The sequence below is a fragment of the Phalangium opilio genome, unplaced genomic scaffold (assembly GCF_054372755.1).
Source record: "Phalangium opilio isolate 3A_F unplaced genomic scaffold, DU_Popi_V2 ptg000217l_1, whole genome shotgun sequence".
Classification (NCBI taxonomy): Eukaryota; Metazoa; Arthropoda; class Arachnida; order Opiliones; family Phalangiidae; genus Phalangium; species Phalangium opilio.
The window spans coordinates 11,787,370-11,808,671 of NW_028324218.1; the positions used below are offsets into that span (position 1 = coordinate 11,787,370).

The 21,302-nt window shown below is 35.2% G+C and overlaps 1 protein-coding gene and 1 long non-coding RNA gene across 2 annotated transcripts; both read right to left on the minus strand.

The window, feature by feature from the left end:
- Positions 1 to 7,630: 7,630 nt before the first annotated feature.
- On the minus strand, positions 7,631 to 8,865 carry LOC149616320 (uncharacterized). The gene is made up of 3 exons (XR_016375718.1): positions 8,507 to 8,865; positions 8,361 to 8,448; positions 7,631 to 8,302 (listed from the first exon to the last, which is right to left on the minus strand). It is a non-coding gene; the product is annotated as an uncharacterized LOC149616320 (long non-coding RNA).
- Positions 8,866 to 16,696: 7,831 nt separating this feature from the next.
- Positions 16,697 to 20,972, minus strand: LOC149616321 (uncharacterized). The gene is made up of 5 exons (XM_089856983.1): positions 20,404 to 20,972; positions 20,185 to 20,344; positions 19,202 to 19,431; positions 18,660 to 19,110; positions 16,697 to 18,586 (listed from the first exon to the last, which is right to left on the minus strand). The coding sequence occupies exons 1-4, from the start codon at positions 20,533 to 20,535 to the stop codon at positions 19,084 to 19,086; spliced, it is 549 nt and encodes a 182-aa protein (XP_089713109.1). The 5' UTR covers positions 20,536 to 20,972; the 3' UTR covers positions 16,697 to 18,586; positions 18,660 to 19,083.
- Between the last annotated feature and the right edge of the window lie 330 nt (positions 20,973 to 21,302).

The following is a 21,302-nucleotide window of genomic DNA, read 5'->3' on the forward strand; positions in this document are numbered from 1 at the left end:
CTAAATTAATTGAAAAAATTACATATCTACGCTTTTTCAAGAACAATTACATTTTCCGAAAACATTTTATCATGAAATTAATTATTTTGAAGGGAGTACGTGTTGAGGGATTAGTATTGAATATTTGAAATGTTCTACTGGATGTCTAAAAAGAGCAAGCGAACTTTGGTATAACTCGAATGGAAAATGTAAATATTTAATAGATGCCAAACGAGGGTGTTGCGCGAAATTATACATTTAATTTCGTATATAGAAATTCTTCATTTCTATTGCCGCCTCTATGAAGGTAAAGTTGCACTAGAACTTCCATTTCCGTACTTTAGAATTTCTTGGTCATAACTCAGTCCTCATTTGAAACGTCACCACCCCTTTCTACATTGTTGGCGCTACTTTTACACCGGTTACGTATTACGCGTAATCATTTTAGCAAGCGCAAAGATCAGGGGCGAGGTGTATTCTCCGTCGCACCAAGGGTCATCGCCAGACGGTGCCAAAGTTCACTACGGGCAGGAGGCTAGTCAACTAGCACTGCCTATAGCGGTGTTTCTAAGCGAGCGAGAGAATGAGAGAAAACACCCCAATGGCGGGATCACACCTGTGTTTTAGTTTCTCTGTATGTAATTTCCAAAATGGTCTACTCACTTACAAATGTACACCGATTACACTGAGTGATCGGTCGTTCGGGCGCTAGCGAGTGTCAAGCCATAACCATAATCATTCATGTACACGAATGTTTTATAGTGTTGGGTTAAAAAGGTTGGTGGGCAAGTCTGGAGTGTCATGTACCGTTTACTAATGTGAAAAGGTTTCGATCTATTGGCTGAGTGTGTTGCGACGGCTCAGATGACCCATACACTGGAACCACTGGTTATTATAAAACGCCATATATTGGGAAAATAGAGGAAGGGAAGGGTGTCGGAGTTAAATGTGACCTTCTTGGCATAACTAGTAATGAATGATGTGTTTAACCATATTATTTCCGCGGGAAATGAATATAACAAGTCATTGGTACTGAGAAGTATTTCTGTTTATGTGATCTTTACCCTTTACCACACAGGATAAACTTTGTTGCTTTGTCTTAAGTAGACGACATTCACTGTAAACGACAGTTATCAACAACTTAAAACAGATTTAAACTTCTTTTGGTGCAAACTTGAAAATTTGTCAAGCCAGCAACAATTAAAACTATGTCGGTCAAGGTGCTTACAAGTTAGTGAGCATCGACACGAAATCCCTTCAAAATAATTAATTTCATGATAAAATGTTTTCGGAAAATGTAATTGTTCTTGAAAAAGCGTAGATATGTAATTTTTTCAATTAATTTAGAGGGACTAGATCGATTAACAGTAAAATCAGTTGATTGAATTAAATATTGATTAAGGATTGAGTGGATAGAAATAACTAGAAAAAAATTTCAATATCTGAAACTTCAGTCAATTGATAAACCTCACACATATCGTTTGTTTTTTCGGCCTTGGTCCAAACCAAGACGTTTTTTTATAATATCTGTCACTTCAGTCTTAATGTAATTAAATTTTGAATAATTATGTTTGCTTTACCGTCATACCATTGCACTCTAAAATATAACGGTTCATTCAAACACCATTTATGCTGTTTTTTCCGGTGCCAAAAAAGACATCATTCATGGTGTACTTTAACCCCATTTTTATGATCAATTGACGCCATTTTCTAATATCATTTGCAAGTATTAAGGAAATATTAGGCATTTATGCACCATTTACAGTGGTTTTTAACATCTTTTTTAGGCAATCTGTTGAACTTCTAATATTACTTAGTTTAATGGTGTTAAAAGTAGGGAAAAAGTACGCTACCTATGTCACATTATTAAACCAAGTGAAGTGAAAAACTGTGAAATAGTTGTTAAATATTTATTTTTTCCATATTTAGCACCACGTTTATGGTGTAAAACAAACCCGTTAATACACCATTTCAAGTCCCTGTTTACCCATTTAAAGACCCTATTTCCCCCGTTTTAAGGCCCTATTGACCCATTTAGGTCTGATTAATTTATAAAGATTGAGTGGTTATGTAAAATGAGCAAAAATCCCATCTATTTTGTAAAACATTAAGCAAAATTTATAGTTTAGAAGAATGAAATATTTTTAAGTCGCAGAAATGGACCGTTATAAAGCGATTCGCTTATTTTAATTTTTAAGTCAAATTACGTAACACTGTAACGAACTTAAACGAAGTTTGAACATAGAATGAGTTCCCAAAAATAATTTTCTAACGTAATATAGTGCCTATATTATTACATATTATTAAAAGCAAATATTTTTATTTTTAAACGCTGTCAACGATAAAACGTTTGTTATTATTGAACTATTTTTTTATTAAATTTATAGCATTTATAGGATAAATACTTCTACTATTAAGAGGCACAATGCTTGAAATTTGTGTCTCAATGAAACGTAACCTAACTAACATATGCCTTACCTAACCCGACCTATAAAACAAGCAATATTTTCAACGTTTTTAGTTGAAGGACCTTGAAAAATAAACGATTTTTTTTGGAAAAGGCCCGCGTTGTTTAGTAATGACCTAATATTAAATCTCGGTTTGTAAAATAAAAATAAAATTTTTATGCCATGAAATATTTTCCAATAAGCAATAATTGAAAGCATGTATTTTTAAAAAATTGTGCATACAAAACTCAGAAAGGTTTTTAAGTGATGTTTTAAAAAGTAAAACATGCTCATTATTAAAACCAATATGACTCCATTAGTTGTTGCCCAAAAGAGTTCATTTGGATAATTTCAACGGCATTAACTTATAATCGTGTTCATTCAGGATTTATATAATAAGAAAGCCTTCAACGTGTACATACACAATAGGAAAGGTTGTGAAGTCCCACTGAACACGACTATAAATATTCCTGTAAATCAGGCGTATGGTCCTGAAATGGGGTGAACATGGGTTTGATATGAGATTAATAGGGGTTTTAATTTGGGACATGAAATGGGGGTAAATATGGACTTGAAATGGGGGTAAATATGGACTTGAAAAGGGGTAAATATGGACTTAAAATGCGGGTAAACATGGACTTGAAATGGGGGTAAATATGGACTTGAAATGGGGGTAAATATGGACTTGAAATGGGGGTAAATATGGACTTGAAATGGGGGTAAATATGGACTTGAAATGGGTGTAAATATGGACTTGAAATGGGTGTCAATATGGACTTGAAATGGGTGTCAATATGGACTTGAAATGGGTGTCAATATGGACTTGAAATGGGTGTCAATATGGACTTGAAATGGGTGCCAATATGGACTTGAAATGGGTGTCAATATGGACTTGAAATGGGTGTCAATATGGACTTGAAATGGGTGTCAATATGGACTTGAAATGGGTGTCAATATGGACTTGAAATGGGTGTCAATATGGACTTGAAATGGGTGTCAATATGGACTTGAAATGGGTGTCAATATGGACTTGAAATGGGTGTCAATATGGACTTGAAATGGGTGCCAATATGGACTTGAAATGGGTGTCAATATGGACTTGAAATGGGTGTAAATATCGACTTGAAATGGGTGTCAATATGGACTTGAAATGGGTGCCAATATGGACTTGAAATGGGTGTCAATATGGACTTGAAATGGGTGTCAATATGGACTTGAAATGGGTGTAAATATGGACTTGAAATGGGTGTCAATATGGACTTGAAATGGGTGTCAATATGGACTTGAAATGGGTGTCAATATGGACTTGAAATGGGTGTCAATATGGACTTGAAATGGGTGCCAATATGGACTTGAAATGGGTGTCAATATGGACTTGAAATGGGTGTCAATATGGACTTGAAATGGGTGTCAATATGGACTTGAAATGGGTGTCAATATGGACTTGAAATGGGTGTCAATATGGACTTGAAATGGGTGCCAATATGGACTTGAAATGGGTGTCAATATGGACTTGAAATGGGTGCCAATATGGACTTGAAATGGGTGTCAATATGGACTTGAAATGGGTGTCAATATGGACTTGAAATGGGTGTCAATATGGACTTGAAATGGGTGTCAATATGGACTTGAAATGGGTGTCAATATGGACTTGAAATGGGTGCCAATATGGACTTGAAATGGGTGTCAATATGGACTTGAAATGTGTGTAAATATCGACTTGAATCCTCATTTAATTGTAAAGATTAAAAAGGAAAATTGAGACTGGGTGAAAGATAAGTTTAGTTTTAATTTTAATTAAATAACGTATCCATGAATTGAACCAAAAAATCGTGTTTTGGGTTAGTTTCACCTTAATTTTATTTAAGTTTAAAGGTTTATCTCGATTAAGTTTAGTTTAAAGGTTTATCTCGATTAAGTTTAGTTTAAAGGTTTATCTCGATTAAGTTTAGTTTAAAGGTATATCTCGATTAAGTTTAGTTTAAAGGTATATCTCGATTAAGTTTAGTTTAAAGGTATATCTCGATTAAGTTTAGTTTAATTTAAAGGTATATCTCGATTAAGTTTAATTTAAAGGTATATCTCGATTAAGTTTAATTTAAAGGTATATCTCGATTAAGTTCAATTTAAAGGTATATCTCGATTAAGTTCAATTTAAAGGTATATCTCGATTAAGTTCAATTTAAAGGTATATCTCGATTAAGTTCAATTTAAAGGTATATCTCGATTAAGTTTAATTTAAAGGTATATCTCGATTAAGTTCAATTTAAAGGTATATCTCGATTAAGTTCAATTTAAAGGTATATCTCGATTAAGTTTAATTTAAAGGTATATCTCGATTAAGTTCAATTTAAAGGTATATCTCGATTAAGTTCAATTTAAAGGTATATCTCGATTAAGTTCAATTTAAAGGTATATCTCGATTAAGTTTAATTTAAAGGTATATCTCGATTAAGTTCAATTTAAAGGTATATCTCGATTAAGTTCAATTTAAAGGTATATCTCGATTAAGTTTAATTTGAAGGTATATCTTGATTAAGTTTAATTTGAAGGTATATCTCGATTAAGTTTAATTTGAAGGTATATCTTGATTAAGTTTAATTTAAAGGTATATCTCGATTAAGTTTAATTTGAAGGTATATCTCGATTAAGTTTAATTTGAAGGTATATCTTGATTAAGTTTAATTTAAAGGTATATCTCGATTAAGTTTAATTTGAAGGTATATCTCGATTAAGTTTAATTTGAAGGTATATCTTGATTAAGTTTAATTTAAAGGTATATCTTGATTAAGTTTAATTTAAAGGTATATCTCGATTAAGTTTAATTTGAAGGTATATCTCGATTAAGTTTAATTTGAAGGTATATCTCGATTAAGTTTAATTTGAAGGTATATCTCGATTAAGTTTAATTTGAAGGTATATCTCGATTAAGTTCAATTTAAAGGTATATCTCGATTAAGTTTAATTTGAAGGTATATCTCGATTAAGTTTAATTTGAAGGTATATCTTGATTAAGTTTAATTTAAAGGTATATCTCGATTAAGTTTAATTTGAAGGTATATCTCGATTAAGTTTAATTTGAAGGTATATCTCGATTAAGTTTAATTTGAAGGTATATCTTGATTAAGTTCAATTTAAAGGTATATCTTGATTAAGTTTAATTTAAAGGTATATCTTGATTAAGTTTAATTTGAAGGTATATCTCGATTAAGTTTAATTTGAAGGTATATCTCGATTAAGTTTAATTTGAAGGTATATCTCGATTAAGTTTAATTTGAAGGTATATCTCGATTAAGTTTAATTTAAAGGTATATCTCGATTAAGTTTAATATGAAGGTATATCTCGATTAAGTTTAATTTGAAGGTATATCTCGATTAAGTTTAATTTGAAGGTATATCTCGATTAAGTTTAATTTAAAGGTATATCTCGATTAAGTTTAATTTGAAGGTATATCTCGATTAAGTTTAATTTGAAGGTTTATCTTGATTAAGTTTAATTTAAAGGTTTTAGGCTTAATTGAGTTGAAATTAATGAAGGATTATGGTTTGGCAATATTGATTTAGCTTATAAATTGAGCTTGTTTAGATGAGTTTTTAATTAGTTCCAACACATAGCCCCGTGCTAAATTTGCGGTAACGTGAAGATTAACAATAAAATATGTTGTAACGGGGAGCCTGTTACAAGGGATCACTACAAAGATTACAATGTTAATGAATGATGTGATTCCATAGTTTCGCTTAAATACCAGTAATTAAATCAAATACCTAAACAATTCATAGCAATTCTGACAAATAAACAAATGGCAATGAGGACTGTGGAAATAGCGAACGTAACCCTCTGTTTCCCACATGGTTACGTTGAAAAAATCTCCACATGTAATTTATTTGACTAATTAAATTACGTAAAGACAATGTTCTCCTGGATTAACCAGCACCACTGTTACTTATATTTCTGAATTAAACAATCCACTCTTGGAAACAAATAATTTATAAAACGAAATATCATATACGGACTGTTGCAACGGGAAAAAATTGTTTTAACGAATGATGTCGTCCTCTACATTGGTTGAGTTTCAGGAATTGTACCACACACCTTCTGAATTAGTAGCATTTTGGTGAGATTAACAAATACTAAAACCCTGTATACCTCAAAGGAATGTTGAATTAACTGCTATAGAAACAGTTATTGTAAGGGTTGCGGAGCTTCTGAAATTTTAATAATACTTCTAAAATAAAATAAAGATAAGTCCTTCAAGTAGTAGCTCTTTTTCTACAACATACTGTTACTATCCTAAAGAGTAAAGATCAAGAAGCATCACTATTATTAAAATTATCCAAGTCTGTAAACCAAAAACGTTGCAAGTTTGCAACATAACCTTCAGCTTAAAAACACGAGAGTGTAGGCCAAACTAGACGACACTGGAGGCTCAGAAGCTGGGTAAGTGTAACTGGGTTCTCCCGAGTCCCGACTCCCGACTCCGAGAATCAAGAATATATACAAATACAATACATAAGAAACCTAAGCCTTGGTCTTAAAGAACATCCAAAAACCAATATCTTATAATTTAATGAAATCAATTACCTTTAGTTTTATACCTGGATTGCTTTATTAAACAAAATTTCGACCTGATAGCAAAGTGTTTCTTAGCAAGAGTGTTACAGAAAATTTATAAAATGAAATAAATATTTTGAGCCGGTAAAATACTAAACAAGCGTCGACTGCTCAAAAACAAGTTTAACCATGGAGCCTGTATCTTGTTAAGATTAAGGCTCCATGGTTCAACTTCCACAGAATGAATCAAACTGAAAATGTCAATTTAACTTGTTATTAGGCACAAAGCTAGGCCCTCCCTTGTTCTCAATATGCTTGAAAATTGAAGAAATGGGTATCAGCGCGCTAACAGGTTAACCTGACGTTTAACTCAAGAGTTGTACTTCCGTAATTAACTAAAATTAACATACTTAGACTTAATTGTTTCTGATTAGACTAGCCGATCGCACACCCTGAATACTTAATTGTTAAATTAAGAGTATTCCGAAAAGTAACTTCGCTCTAGTTTTTCGGTTAGAGGTGGCTAAATATCACGAAAAACCCCATGTTAATCTCCATAGGAAAATTGGCAAAAGCATGTGAATTTTGCTTTAACGTTACAGAAGAGTATCAAGTCATATCTACAAGGGCCTACCGGCCCTGTAGAATCTCTCCAATGCTAATAACTGTTGTTTAATAAAAAGAGCCATCCTGGCTTCTCTTTTTTAAGTTTCTCTTTGAAAAGTCTCTTCAATGTTGATAAGTCTTGTTTACCTTTCTCAGATAGGAGTAATTTCGTCTTGGATGCCCTTTTAGTTTTGTCTTTTATTGTAATATCTTTAGTTACTTTTTTACGTATTGTTTGGTAACGACAACGCAATGTTCTTAAACTTGACCGATATTGTTGGCATGAAGCACAACGATTCTTGCTAACCGGAACTAGGCCTTCGCATCTATTGCTGTAAACAGCTTTTAAAGCACTGGAATAATTGCTATTTCGTTTGTGGTTATTTGGGTGTCTCACATTGTAAAGCCTGACAAGTTCACCATCATTATTTCCTGGGCAGATCTTAAATTTATCAAGTTGTGATAAATAGTTGTAAACGTCACGATTTGTTTTAATGTCCAGATGTTTTTCAATTTTATCACTCGGTATGTTTTTACCCAACGCAGTGATTGTCACAGTAACCGGTCCATTTCCCACAAAAGAACATGATAAAACTATCTTCCCATTTATGTGTTTTATGAACATAACACCCTGGTTTACTTTTTCCATCGACCAAGACATTGGTGGTGATAATACTTTCAAGTCTAAGATATCTTGGGATCCCTTCTGATCAGACACCTATATGACAATAATGTAAATAACTTGAAGTTTTCACTATTTGCAAATCCCTGCTTACATTGCATTCTTCATATCCTTTGTTAGAAGCTTCTTGTGTATCCTATTTCCTGTGTTTCTTCAACATCTGCGATAAGTGTTATTTCTTCCTGAAAAAATATGTTTTTCAATACTCCAGATATAAACAAATAATATAAACTAGGTTACTTGAATGGGTTCCCAAACAGATGCTAACGGAATAGGATCTGGATATTCGGGAGTTGGACCTCTGAAACCATAAAAGTGTCTTGAACAGATATAAGAACCACGAGAGACCTTGTCTATGGTGAAATCCTTTCGACTACAGGCATTAACCCATCGTTGACACTTTTTTTTTCGTTTTTTAAAGATGGAAACTTCACAAAAAACACTCCAGGCGCTCCTCTAACCTCCCTAATGCTTGAAGTTTGTTTAGACGAGCAAGAGCCATATTTACAAACAATTCGCATTATTATTGCGTGTCAAAAATCCAAATATCGCGACGCTCTCTGTCACTGTCAGAAGCCTCTACTCTAAGCCTTGGACTTCTTACAAAACCTTTTTTCAACGTTTACCCCTGTTAGAATTACTATTAAATATTAAATTCTTTTTATAAGGAGTAATTAAAACTTCACCTTTTTACCTCTCCGAGTGACGTATGTCACGGAGAGGTTCTGTAACGATCGTGTGTGTCTGTCTGTCTGTCTGTGTGTGTGTGTGTCTGTCTGTGTGTGTGTCTGTTGTTACACCCACGTGACCGCGTTCGCAGTTTCCAAATCGGAGCAAACGTGTTCGCCATTTCCGAACTGATTTCACAGTCACGGAAATGGCTCCTCTACTTGAGTTCTCACACCACCATCTTTTGGTCTTTGTCCATCCCACACGGACACCAGTACTTGCTGGCTTCTAATCACCACCATCTCTTGGTCTTCGTCCATCCCACATGGACACCAGTCTGTACACTAGAGAGCTGTAACTCCGTGGAATAACTCCGAAACCCGCTGGGTTCCGCGTTTAAGTGATGGGAACTCCAGGAGTTGGAAATGCTTTTCTGAGATAAAATTGGAGTTGGGTGGCAGTGGAAGTTTTCGTGTGCGGAGTTGGGAGGCAATGGGAATAATTATAATTATAATTGCGGAGTTGGGAGGCAATGGAAAATTATCTTAAAACATGGAAATCTACGGAGTTGGAAAACTTGAGTCTGGTAATTGGTAGGGCTCCAATTTAAAAGCGGACTTTGGCGTTGTTTGTCTTCTGAAGCTTCGTACAAAATTCTTTTTCACCCGTAACCCCACGTGACACGTCCCCTCAGTGAGTCTCTCACACAATGGGGCCGAGGGCGCTTTCCTTTTCTCTTAAACCCATTGACAAAAGTCTCCTTTCTAGCTTTGATGCATATTAAAGTAAGGCAGTAGGCATATTGGCAGGCACAACTAATAACAGAATGGACTGTAGTGTTAGTATTTCTTGATTCGTGAAGTTCGTGGCCTTGTCCTTCAAAATAGCAGTTGCGAAGCGAATCAGTCCGATTTTAATTAAATAGCTAATTTAAGAAACTAAGCGTAAAATATGACCCAACGACAACGCGTAGCGCCTTTCCTCCCCAAATCTTAAGTTTTAATGTCCAGAATTATTTTAAGAGTAAATATTATTTCTTATTTGAAAATGATAATTTATAAGCACTCGTGATATCAATCTCAGGTCAAATTAGAAAGAAAACTAATGTTCTACACGTTTTACTTGAACTTTCTATTTTTCCAATTCTAAAGAGTAAAGAAATCTTCCAAAGACTAGAAACTAGAAAGGTTTTAATGGACGAAGTTAGAAGGAGTTTAAGAAATTTTAATTTTCAGGGAAGGAGTTGGAAGGAGTTTAAGAAATTTTAGTTTTCAGGGAAGGAGTTGGGAGGAGTTAAAGGAATTTTAATTTTCATGCAAGGAATTGGAAGTAGTTTAAGAAATTTTATTTTTCATGGAAGGAGTTGGGAGGAGTTTAATAAATTTTAATTTTCATGGAAGGAGTTGGGAGGAGTTATACATTTCGCTTGGTGGAGTTCTGCGGAGTTGAAACTTTTGATTATGGCATTGGGAGGAATTGGAGCCATTGTTGTGTATTGCCTTGGAGTTGGAAGGAGTTGGAGGTTAATATTTTCATTTTGCAGCTCTCTACTGTACACACTGGCTTCTAATCACCACCATCTTCTGGTCTTCGTCCATTCCACTTGGACACCAGTCTGTACATACTGGCTTCTAAACACCACCATCTACTGGTCTTCCGTCTATTCCACATAGACACCAATCTGTCTCATTGGCTTCTAACTCCATCGTCATCGTTCGGTTTAAGACATTCGCGGCGATCAGCTAGGGTTACGAGAAACGTCTAGCCTCCCTAGGGTGGGTTGTCCACCAAAGGTTTTCGCAATTGCGGTTGTTCTTGCTTTAAAGTGTAGTTCGACACCCTTATATACTACCTATTTGAGTAAGGAAAAGCAACCGGTGTATGCTTCATTTCAAACGCCAATATTAGTCAAGTCTCTCAAGTATGTTTAATTGTTCTTTATCAAAACGATGTAACGCTCAATAAGGCAAACAACTGACGAAGAAAATATTTAATATTAATTATATTTATTTTAATATTTAAGATGATCTTGTTTCTCAACTCAAAATTAATACGGAAAGAGTTAAAAAGCAGCTTATGTTTTTGTCTGTGTGTGTCCGTCCATTGTTACACTAGTGCGTCGCGATAGCAGTTAGCCTTGTGTTGATGTGTTAAGAAATCATACAAAACCTTAATATTCCCTTTTTCCATAATATAAAGTGAAAATGTGGAAGTATTTTTCGTAATTATGATGCATTTAGTACTTTTGTAGCTTTAGAGCTCTGTTTCATTTTGATATTCCAAAGATTTTTTTTAATATTGTTATTTGAAATGGCTGTTTATATATTACTTAAGCTATACTACATCTGTATATAGAATAATCCTTGGTTTAGTGACTTCCTGAAGAAAACTAAAACCTAGAGTCCGGCGGGTATAACAAGTTTTATCCGCAATAGGCTTAGTGAAACAAAGAGTAAATAATTGGGGCCTGAGGTGAAATAAACTTTTGGCTCTGATTTTCGTGTCTGAAATGAAGAGACATTAACGGTTCAGAGTGAACCGAAAGTTAAACACACTCTTAAATAATCAGGTTAAGATTTTATAATAGAAGAAAAGATCATGATGGCAATTAGATTAGTAAAAGGGCTAATGGTAAACGGGTAGTAGCTACAGACTTATTATTCTCTTTATTGTGCGCATTGACTATTAGTGCGTCTAGCTACAATTTAGCTTTGGTGTTATTTAACGTAAACCTTCATGTTGGCAAACTAGGAGTATTGTTGAGGTGAGACGAGACGATAGTGTTTACACTGCAAACCAGTTGTGAATGTAGCTATCAGAATATACGGTAAACAGCTGAAGCGTTGACTTCATTTCCTGTTCTTTTCCCCATTGACTGATCTCCATGTGTCCAGGATTTATCCATATTGGATGTAAAATGTCGTCTGCTTTACTGTACATTCGCTATGTTTGGAATACTGCTTCAATATTTCGTAAATTTTTACTTCAAAAAAGTGAAATAATTCCATATCTAGGTAAATAAGTTTGTAGTAGTAGGCCTCTTGACTCGGAGAGGTAATATTTTGGTTTTTCCAACTTGTATCTTCTAAATAGTACTTGTTACGATTAAACGTAAGTTTTAACGTTATTCCGTGCCAAAAATCCAAATATCGCGACGCTCTCTGTCACTGTCAGAAGCCTCTACTTGCACTTCTTACAAAACCTTTTTTCAACGATCGGATTAACCCCTGTTAGAATTACTATTAAATATTAACTTCTTTTTATAAGGAGTAATTAAAACTTCACCTTTTATCTTCTAAATAGTACTAGTTACGATTAAACGTTAGTTTTAACATTTGAGAAATTAAATGTGATTGAAACACGAACTGACAGGTTTCGATGGTTACGCGCTCAGGCTCAGCTCTGCTACTGCCAGAGGCTGCTGCTGGTTGGTTCACACAGTGCCACACCCCCAACACTTTACAACCAGTAAAACACTTGCTTTTAAAACAAAGTCATGTGACCGGAAAAGAGATTGTACAGAAACAGAGAAAATAGCAACGTAGCCCACTTGTTTTGCGCTACATCCCGTTTTGTACTGTCAAAGGCTATAGCTTCCGCTCCCTACTTAATTCTCTCTGCCTGCTATGAATATAGCATTGATTGCTAATAATACTGCGGAATGGCGGATAATCAAAATTTAATTAAACAGGAAAACCATTCTCGATATTTGAGTTATGCCTCATGAGTGGTCAAAATGTAGCTACTATAGTGTTTCTTACGTCATCGGTTTTGCTCTTAAGTCTAGGAAAAGTACTAGAATTTCTACTACTATCCTACCAAATAATCTCCCACTCTTAAAGGTGTTACGCGACACTCTTAAAGGTGTGAAGCGACACTCTGAAAGGTGCTATGCCGCACCCTTTAAGGAGTTGCATAACACTAATATGAGAGTAAAAATTCACTTTCAGTGCGATATAAGAGTTAAAAAGTTGTTAAACTGCACCTCTGTTGCACAATTTTTTACTTATCTTGGCCACCAATTGCTCAAATAAGTGTTATTAAACCCTTTCAGGGGTGTAAATAAACACCTGTAACGGTGTCGAATTTGGACCATATAAACTTCTTATAAAGGTGTTAAATCACACTCCAATTTCTTAGAGTGTATCTTAAATGGTTAAGAAGATACAAGCCATTAAGTTTCCGTAATGGGGACTACGCGCTAGGCTTCCCGCTAAGCACTGGAGACAACCCCTATTGCATGACTCGTACCACCTGACGGATTCGTCCAATAGGGGTAGTCCCCAGTGCTTCACGGGGAAACCGAAAGAGTATTTTACGAATGTCTAATTAAATTTAACTAAGAAATCGAAAGACACAAAATAGCCCATAGGATCTACTGTACTAGGGTTTACGGATTATTTTGATGGGGCTAAGTTTAAAAGTTTGAGAGGGGGACTATACGCACCATCACCCCCGCAAAAGGGTATCTTCCCATTGCGCAGAATTCCATTAGACCGAATTCCCATTAGACCGAATCCCGCCAATGTTTTTAATGAATTTAGCCAAACGGCGGGTTTTTCTTATTTACAATTCAAACGACTCTATTTGTCGCAAACAGCGACCCCAAAAATGCCATGTAGTTTAATTTCTATTAATGTCGTTTTTTAATGAAAGCGTTTTAAATACATTTTTACTGAGTTGGAAACGCCACTATTTGGTTAAGCTAGGTTAGTAATATTTTATAAATCACTTAACAATGTTACGCCTTTTCCAAAATAACGATGTTTATCTTCATTGACTTCTCAAATAATATGCCTTTTCCAAAAAATAACTGTTAGGTTAGGTTTGGTTAGGAGGACGTCTCTTCCCCTTTTGAGCGGTTATACCTTTCAACAGGGTTGGCCAAATTACTAATTGGCAATTACAAATTACAAATTACAATTGTAATTTGTAATTCAATTACATTTTTTCTGAACTTAACTGTAATTGTTAATTGTAATTGAACAAATATTGTAATTTGTAATTGACGTTTTTAAAACGTTGAAAAAGTAATTCAATTTCATTAGTCAATTACAATTACAAACATTTAAACAAATGCTGAGGTAGTATTAATCAGATTCTCTGACTGATATTTATCATCTTAAGTGGGTATTAATTTTGTACAGGAAAAGGCTAGGTTGAATAGCTTCTTTGCAGTGTAAGCTACATTTGAACGCAATGAACAGTAAATTTGTTTCTCACGGTAGCTCTTGGGGTTCGAGGAGAGGGTAAGTTACCATATTGAAAAAAAAACCTTCGTTTTCAATTGCCTTCATGATTTCTATTTCTGTGATGCGACTGTCTGACTGATTTCGTAATTTAATTACGGATTTCGTGATTTTTTATTTTTATCAATGATTTCGGATGAGTTTGTAGTTAACTAGTTTCTAGTGGTAGTTGTCAAAAATGTGATTTCGCGAGAAGCGTACGGCATATCGTTGAATGACCGACCCCTCGAGCCTGGTACTTTCCTCTCTGGGTAACTTTCTATTGCATTGGCATTCCTCACTGAGTCCGAGTCACTCTTCACTGTTGAACTAATATTTTCTCCAAAGATTATATATATTTTTCAACTGCAATTGATACCAAGACCAATTCAGAATTTTTGCATTCAATCGATCTGACTCCACTGATGGTACATAATTTTCCCCATGATAAGCAATCTTTGTAAAGTATATCACCCCACTACAATCGTCCGCACCGGTGGAACGGCTTTTCAATTACGAAAAAATGGCCCTTAAAACACAACGAAGAAGACTCAATAGAAATTTTGAATTAAATACATTGTTGAAAGTCAACAGATTATATTTGTTTTTATTTTTGATAATTCGCGAGTTAACTCACAAATTAAATGCAACTTATTAATTTGTAATTTCAATTTCAAATATAATTCAATTAATAATTTGTAATTTATAATTTGTAATTGAGTTTATTACAAATATGTAATTGTAATTTATAATTTGTAATTGAGTTTATTACAAATATGCAATTGTAATTTATAATTTGTAATTGAATGATTCAGAATTTGTAATTGTAATTAGTAATTTGTAATTTAAGGGTCATGTAATTTGGCCAACCCTGCCTTTCAATTATATTAAAACGGTTTAAAAGTATTTTCATGATGAATATAACATAAAACGCCACTATTTGGTTAAGCTAGGTTAGTAATATTTTATAAATCACTTGACAATGTTACGCCTTTTCCAAAATATTGATGTTTATCTTCATTGACTTCTCAAATAATATGCCTTTTCCAAAAAATTACTGTTAAGTTAGGTTTGGTTTGGAGGACGTCTCTTCCTCTTTGGATGATGCATTTAGTACTTTTGTAGCTTTAAAGTTCTGTTGCATTTTGATATTCCAAGGATGTTTTTTAATATTATTATTTGAAATGGCTGCTACTACATCTGTATATAGAATAATCCTTGGTCTAGTTATTTCATGAAGAAAGCTAAGGCCTGGATTCTGTCGGGTAAATCAAGTTTGATCCGCAATAACCTTAGTGAACCAAAGAGTAAATAATTGAGACCTGAGATGGAGTAAACTTTGGGTTTTGATTATCGTGTCTGTAATGAAGGGACATTAACGGTTGAGAGTGAGCCGAAAGTTAAATACACGTTTAAATAATCAGATTTAGATTTGTATAATAGAAGAAAGCATCATGGTAGCAATTAGATCAGTGAAAGGGCTAATCGTTATCGGGTTATAGCTTTGAAGTTTTCATTCTTGTTATGGTGCGCAATGACTTTCAGTTCGTCGAAAGAGGAGGAGTAGAAGGCTTGGCTGGAGTGTTCTCGTTTCGAAAGTTTGCATCTGAGCTTACTTATTGGTTGAAATGCAGTGAACTGGATATTAGGAGGGAAATATAACATATAAATAAAGAAGAAAAGTGAGAACACTCAAAATGCTTTGCCAAAGCCGCTAGCTTCACTCCCCCTCTTTCTACCCTCTTTGGTGCGTCTAACCACAAGTCATTTTTGGTATATTTAACGTTAACACTCATGTTGGCAAACTAAAAATATCGTTGAGGTGAAACGAGACAGTAGTCTTTTTACTGAAAACCAGTTGTGAATGTAGCTATGAGAATATAGGGTTAACATTTGAGGCGTAGACAATTGGGCCTTTTCAAACACACAAAGGTTATAACTCTCAAAAATTTATACACTTCTTTTCTCGCTTTTTCCCATTTACTGATTTCCATGTGTCCAAGACATATCTTTATTGGATGTAAATGTCGTCTGCTTTACTGTATATTCGCTATTCTTGGAATACTGCTTTAATAATTCATAAATTTTTACTTCAAAAAAGAGAAATAATTCTATATCTAGGTTAATAAGTTTGTAGTAGTAGTCCTCTTGACTCGGAGAGGTAATATATTGGTTTATCCAACTTGTATTTATTTAAATTCTATTGAATAAAACCCGAAGTGCGGGTTTTTCGGTGCAATGGGGTTGTCCCATTGGACCGAATCATAAATCCGCCAAAGTGCGGGTTTTTCGGTCGAATGGGATTGGGTTCGGTTGATTGGGATTCGGCGCAATGGAACTGCAGCCCAAAAAAGACCTAGCAACGCCCCTGATTCGTTTAATTGTATTAATACCAGAAGTTTATAAGATATGTTTTATAAGTATGACACTTCCTATCCTCTTTTTTTGGAAAAGTACGTAATTTACAGAAAAAGTCGCTTCAATATGAATTATTGTTAATTGTTGCAAAAAAGATTAAAAACTCTGTTCCATGTTTAATTTTATATTATTACTTACAAAATGAGTACAGTACTGCTATTTTTATAGCTCTAAAGTGAGAACATATTTGTGATTATTAACGTTGATGGTTAACCATTTTTCGGGTCGCCATTTTTCATAATAACGTTTGTATACTTATTTTTGCTTAAATATTAAAGTTCATCTAATTTTAGTAATAGTTTAAAAGCTTGAGATCCTAGTCACTTTCATTCCCGTGCAAATACACTGATCATAAAAATGAATTAAAATGCAAGTTGAAAGTCTCTCGTCTCTCATCTCCGTGAAAGAATTGGTATAAATCTATCCGATAAAGGTACAAAGGCTAATTAATGGGTGGAGCTAAACTGAAATAGATTATTATCCTTACTCGTCACGATGCGTATTGTAACTTTGTGTTTGCTACCCGGCATTTGAAAAACCCAGCCCACCGGGGTTTATTGGATATTTGGGTTTTTTACCTTTAGCAGCAAGAATTAATTTACCATAAGAATGCCTAAGGCACTAGATTTTACGCCTCTACTCTTACGGCGGTGTTAGTGGACAAGTAAGCCCCACCCCTTTCATGTACGTCATTGCTCTGCGCTTTCCTATTGGGATAGGTCATACAGACGCGATTGACGTATTCCGAATAGAGAAAAAAACCTCGAGCAAAGTAAACAGAAAATGGAGGCTGCCAACGGTGCTGAAACGGTTCGCGAATGGTTTTTAATTGCCATTAACAAGTAAGTTAAAGGTTTTGAACCTAATTTAATGGATTTTGAATACGTGTGTCTACGTGAAAATCGTTCGTAGGGCTGTCCACACTGAGCTTCGCTTCAGCACGCTCCACTTCGCGTTGTTTCCGACAAGCGAGCCGCGATTCAGTGCAATAGGTGGGTTTCCAAATTCTGCAGTGAAGTATTGAGATAGGGGCTAAGAAGACAAATCTAATGCTAAACCCTCTCGCGAGTTGGCGCGCAAGGAATGGTTCTATGGAAATTTTACATTGCTATTGTCCAGCCACCTGGAGGGAAATTTTGGCGAACTATTTTTCTTCTTCGCACCTGCGAGTTCAGCTGCTACGTAGTGAATATGGAAACCCACCTATGCGAATAATTTGCTTCGCTGTTCGGACTGAATGCAACCCGGTACAAAGCGTGATCAAGAAGGAATTTACTATAAGAAGGCCTAAAAAGGCGTCCGGTGAGCACGTGATAGTCGACAATCCCCCTCGTGGGTGGGGGGAGGCTGGAAACCAAGGCGGGACTTAATATTTTATCTTACTCTGTTTTCCACCATCTATCTCTTTTACCTTTTCGTTAAGCCTTGGTTTGGTTTCTGGAACTTACGAAATCATAAGTATAGTACACTTGATTCGATTTAGAAACAATTATAGAACGAACGATTTTCACGTAGAGACACGTTTTCAAAATCCATTAAGTTATAGGTTTAAAACCTTTAACTAATTTGTTAATGGCAATTAAAAACCATTCCCTAACCGTTTCAGCACCGCTAACATCCTCCATTTTCTGTTTACTTTGCTCGAGTTTTTTTATCTATTCGGAATACGTCAATCGCGTCTATATGACCTATCCCCACGGGATCCAATAGGAAAGCGCAGAGCAATGACGGGCATGAAAGGGGTGGGGCTTACTTGTCCGCTGACACCGGCGTAAGAGTAGAAGCGTAAAATCTAGTGACTTAGGCATTCTTATAGTAAATTTATTCTTGGCGTGATTGTGACGTCATAACAAACACAAGTAGGTTGGTAAAACTTGCTAGTGTAGTATTAATTTTAAATCGGAGACAGCGTAGGAAACATAAATTAAGTATTTGGTTTTAGATGTTTTCAGGATATATTTGTTGATGGTGATTTTCATAATTTGAACCCAAAAATGCACTTGGCCTATGAAATTAAACATTATAATCTATTCCTGAAATATATGCACCTGCATCCAATTGAATTCGAGTTTTTTTACCGTCATTGGTTGTTACTCCTCTCCTCTATGAGTGCATCCCAAATTTAAGAGAGCTTTGCATTATCTCTTTCCAGAGTAATTAAATTTCCTTCAAATTCGTAAGTCTCAAGACAGTTCGACCCATGTTTATTTTTCAACGACCTTAATTAATATAGCATTATAAAATGCGAAATTGCACCAATGGGAAATTCGCTCCAACGGGACTTCTGTCCAACAGGAATGGGAAGTCTGCTCAATGGGAATACGATAAAATGCGAAATCGCGCCAATGGGAAATTCGCTCCAACGAGACTTCTGTCCAACAGGAATGGGAAGTCTGCTCAATGGGAATTAGGTCCATTGGGAACAGCCGGCTAGCTTCGGTCAATTAGAACAACTTATTTTTTATTTCGGTCCAATGGAATTTCGTTCCAATGGAATTCTGTTCAATGGTTATATACCGGGTATTCTTCCTAGCAAGAGGCATGCAGTGAGAGTTGGCTAGCCTCCCGCGAGAAATGAACTCTGAACACTGAACTGGCTTTAGATCAAGAAAACGCTTACTTTATTGCTTAGAAAGTGGTAAACCAATCCGTCTTTCAACATAAGTGGTTGAACATTCGCGTGGAACTGCATGTATTGAAGATCTTCCAAAGTTTCGATAAAAAAATATTTTTCACTGAAGAACTCAGACTTGAGGAAACAACTCATGAGAAACCCGATAAATGTGACACCAATTAGCCAAAACGCGTAGGCGAGACGCTCTAAAAGATGATCCAATTGACCAGGGTACGCTGCGTGACACGAGACATAATTATTGCGTTTACATTTAGGAAACAGCGTTTTTTTGAGAGATTAAACGGAGCCTCCGAAATAAACTAGGTCCATGCGTGTCGATTTTTACGTGGGGAAATATCCAGTTTCATAGGGGAAATATTTTTACCCTTTTTGTGTACGAGGTGGCGCTTTTATGACCGTTGTGACCGGGTCTTCCATAAATTATCGTTGATATTTTAGGGGCCAATTATAAATCTTTTATGAAAGAGAAAGGTTTCACCTTTAAATTAACGTAATTTTTAGGGGCCATTCACTTTTTATTGAATCTATTGGTTAGATTGTATGGACCAAAAAATTAATTATGAAATTTTAACATCGTTGTTTTTTGGTAAAACAAAACTTCTTGAAGTTGCTAATTCACAGTTTTCATATACCATTAGAGATTTTTAACCCTTCATAACCTTTAATTTTTTAACCTTAACTTTTTTATCCTTTACTTCCTTGGAATGATTAATTAATAAAGGTCTTCGGAAATTTTCAAAAACATTTTTCAACTACCCGCGACCCCGGCTTCACCGCTCTACGTCTATACCTTTCCCTAATATTGTAGCAGTCGACGGGGTCATGAGGCTGAACTTATTTTTATTTTACGGTACTAAAATCGCCCCCATGCGGGAAAACACGGCGAACTAAATTAGTTAAAAAAGATTCTCGCTTCGCTACACGCATGGGCCTAGTTCATTTCGGAGGCTCCGGATTAAATTACTTACGTTCAAAGAAAAATACAGAAAAGATATCCCACAAAACTATCAGATATCGCCTGATTACTTGATTTAATTTATTTCTTCGCTTAGTTACGATGGTGTGCCACAATTTGTGAGTTAATAATAATGATATAACAATGGCGAAAAGACAAATTCCGACAGCAGACTGGAAATATAATCGATTAGACGTTTGAGACACACGTACGCAATCATGACTAGATATACCATGAAATCCATTGACAAGAATGAGAGTGAAGTTGATAGTGATAATTTTGGTGCCGCTGACAATATGATCGTCTCGGTGGAGTCATAAAAACCACTGGAAATAAGTCCTTTTATCATGCTTAAGCTGGTCATATCCACTGGAGCAAGGATGACGTCCAAACTCTGAAAATTCCACAGTAAACTGAACAGGCCTAATAATGTCCATCATCGATCTAGGTAATGCCCCCTACAATCTAGTCAGATTTTCCCTAAGCTATGGCGTTGCCTACGGAATAAGTATTAAGGCCAGTTCAAACTTGGCTGAAGGTGGGGGACTTTACCTTATCTCGAAAATATATATTTTGTCGCGTGATGGCGCTCTTTGCTATCCTTCTTTAAAGGGATCATTCATAAAAGTAAATTTGCATTGGTTCATTGAGGATTTTAGAAATTTTATTATGTAATTTTTTAGCCACATCATAGTATACGATGAGGCTCTTAGTTTGATCTGCCCTGTTGTCATTCTCGTAGTAGTAGTGCCATAGTCCTGCCTTTGACAGTATCGTTCGTCATTTTTGAACGTCGAGAGAAAATATCTGGGAGCACGGCAGTGCTCCCAGCCAAGTCGAGCACTGACATCCTTTTCTCGAAGCAACTCGTGGCACTTTTAAGCCCACTGTAACTTCGTGATGGGTACAGGTAAAGGTCTGAAATTTTGCTTGCCGCGAGGACTGTCAATCCTAGCTATAGTTTCCAAATTTCAAGTTCCTACCCTATATACTTTTCGATATATCGAAGGTGAAATTTACCTTATTTTGTCACTCACTCACTCACTCACCGATCATCAAAATTCTAAGGTACTTCTAGGGTAGATAGAAACTTAAAATTCAGGATTTAGTTTTAATTTATTTTATAAAGCA

Bases quoted from the DNA above. Each gene is read 5' to 3' on its own strand.
- LOC149616321 (XM_089856983.1), bottom strand. From the start codon at position 20,535: ATGACCAGCTTAAGCATGATAAAAGGACTTATTTCCAGTGGTTTTTAT. The intron at 20,345-20,403 runs GTATATCTAGTC...TTATATTTCCAG, and splicing joins TCTTGTCAATGGATTTCATG to TCTGCTGTCGGAATTTGTCT. The intron at 19,432-20,184 runs GTAAGTAATTTA...CGTGTCACGCAG, and splicing joins TTCTGTATTTTTCTTTGAAC to CGTACCCTGGTCAATTGGAT.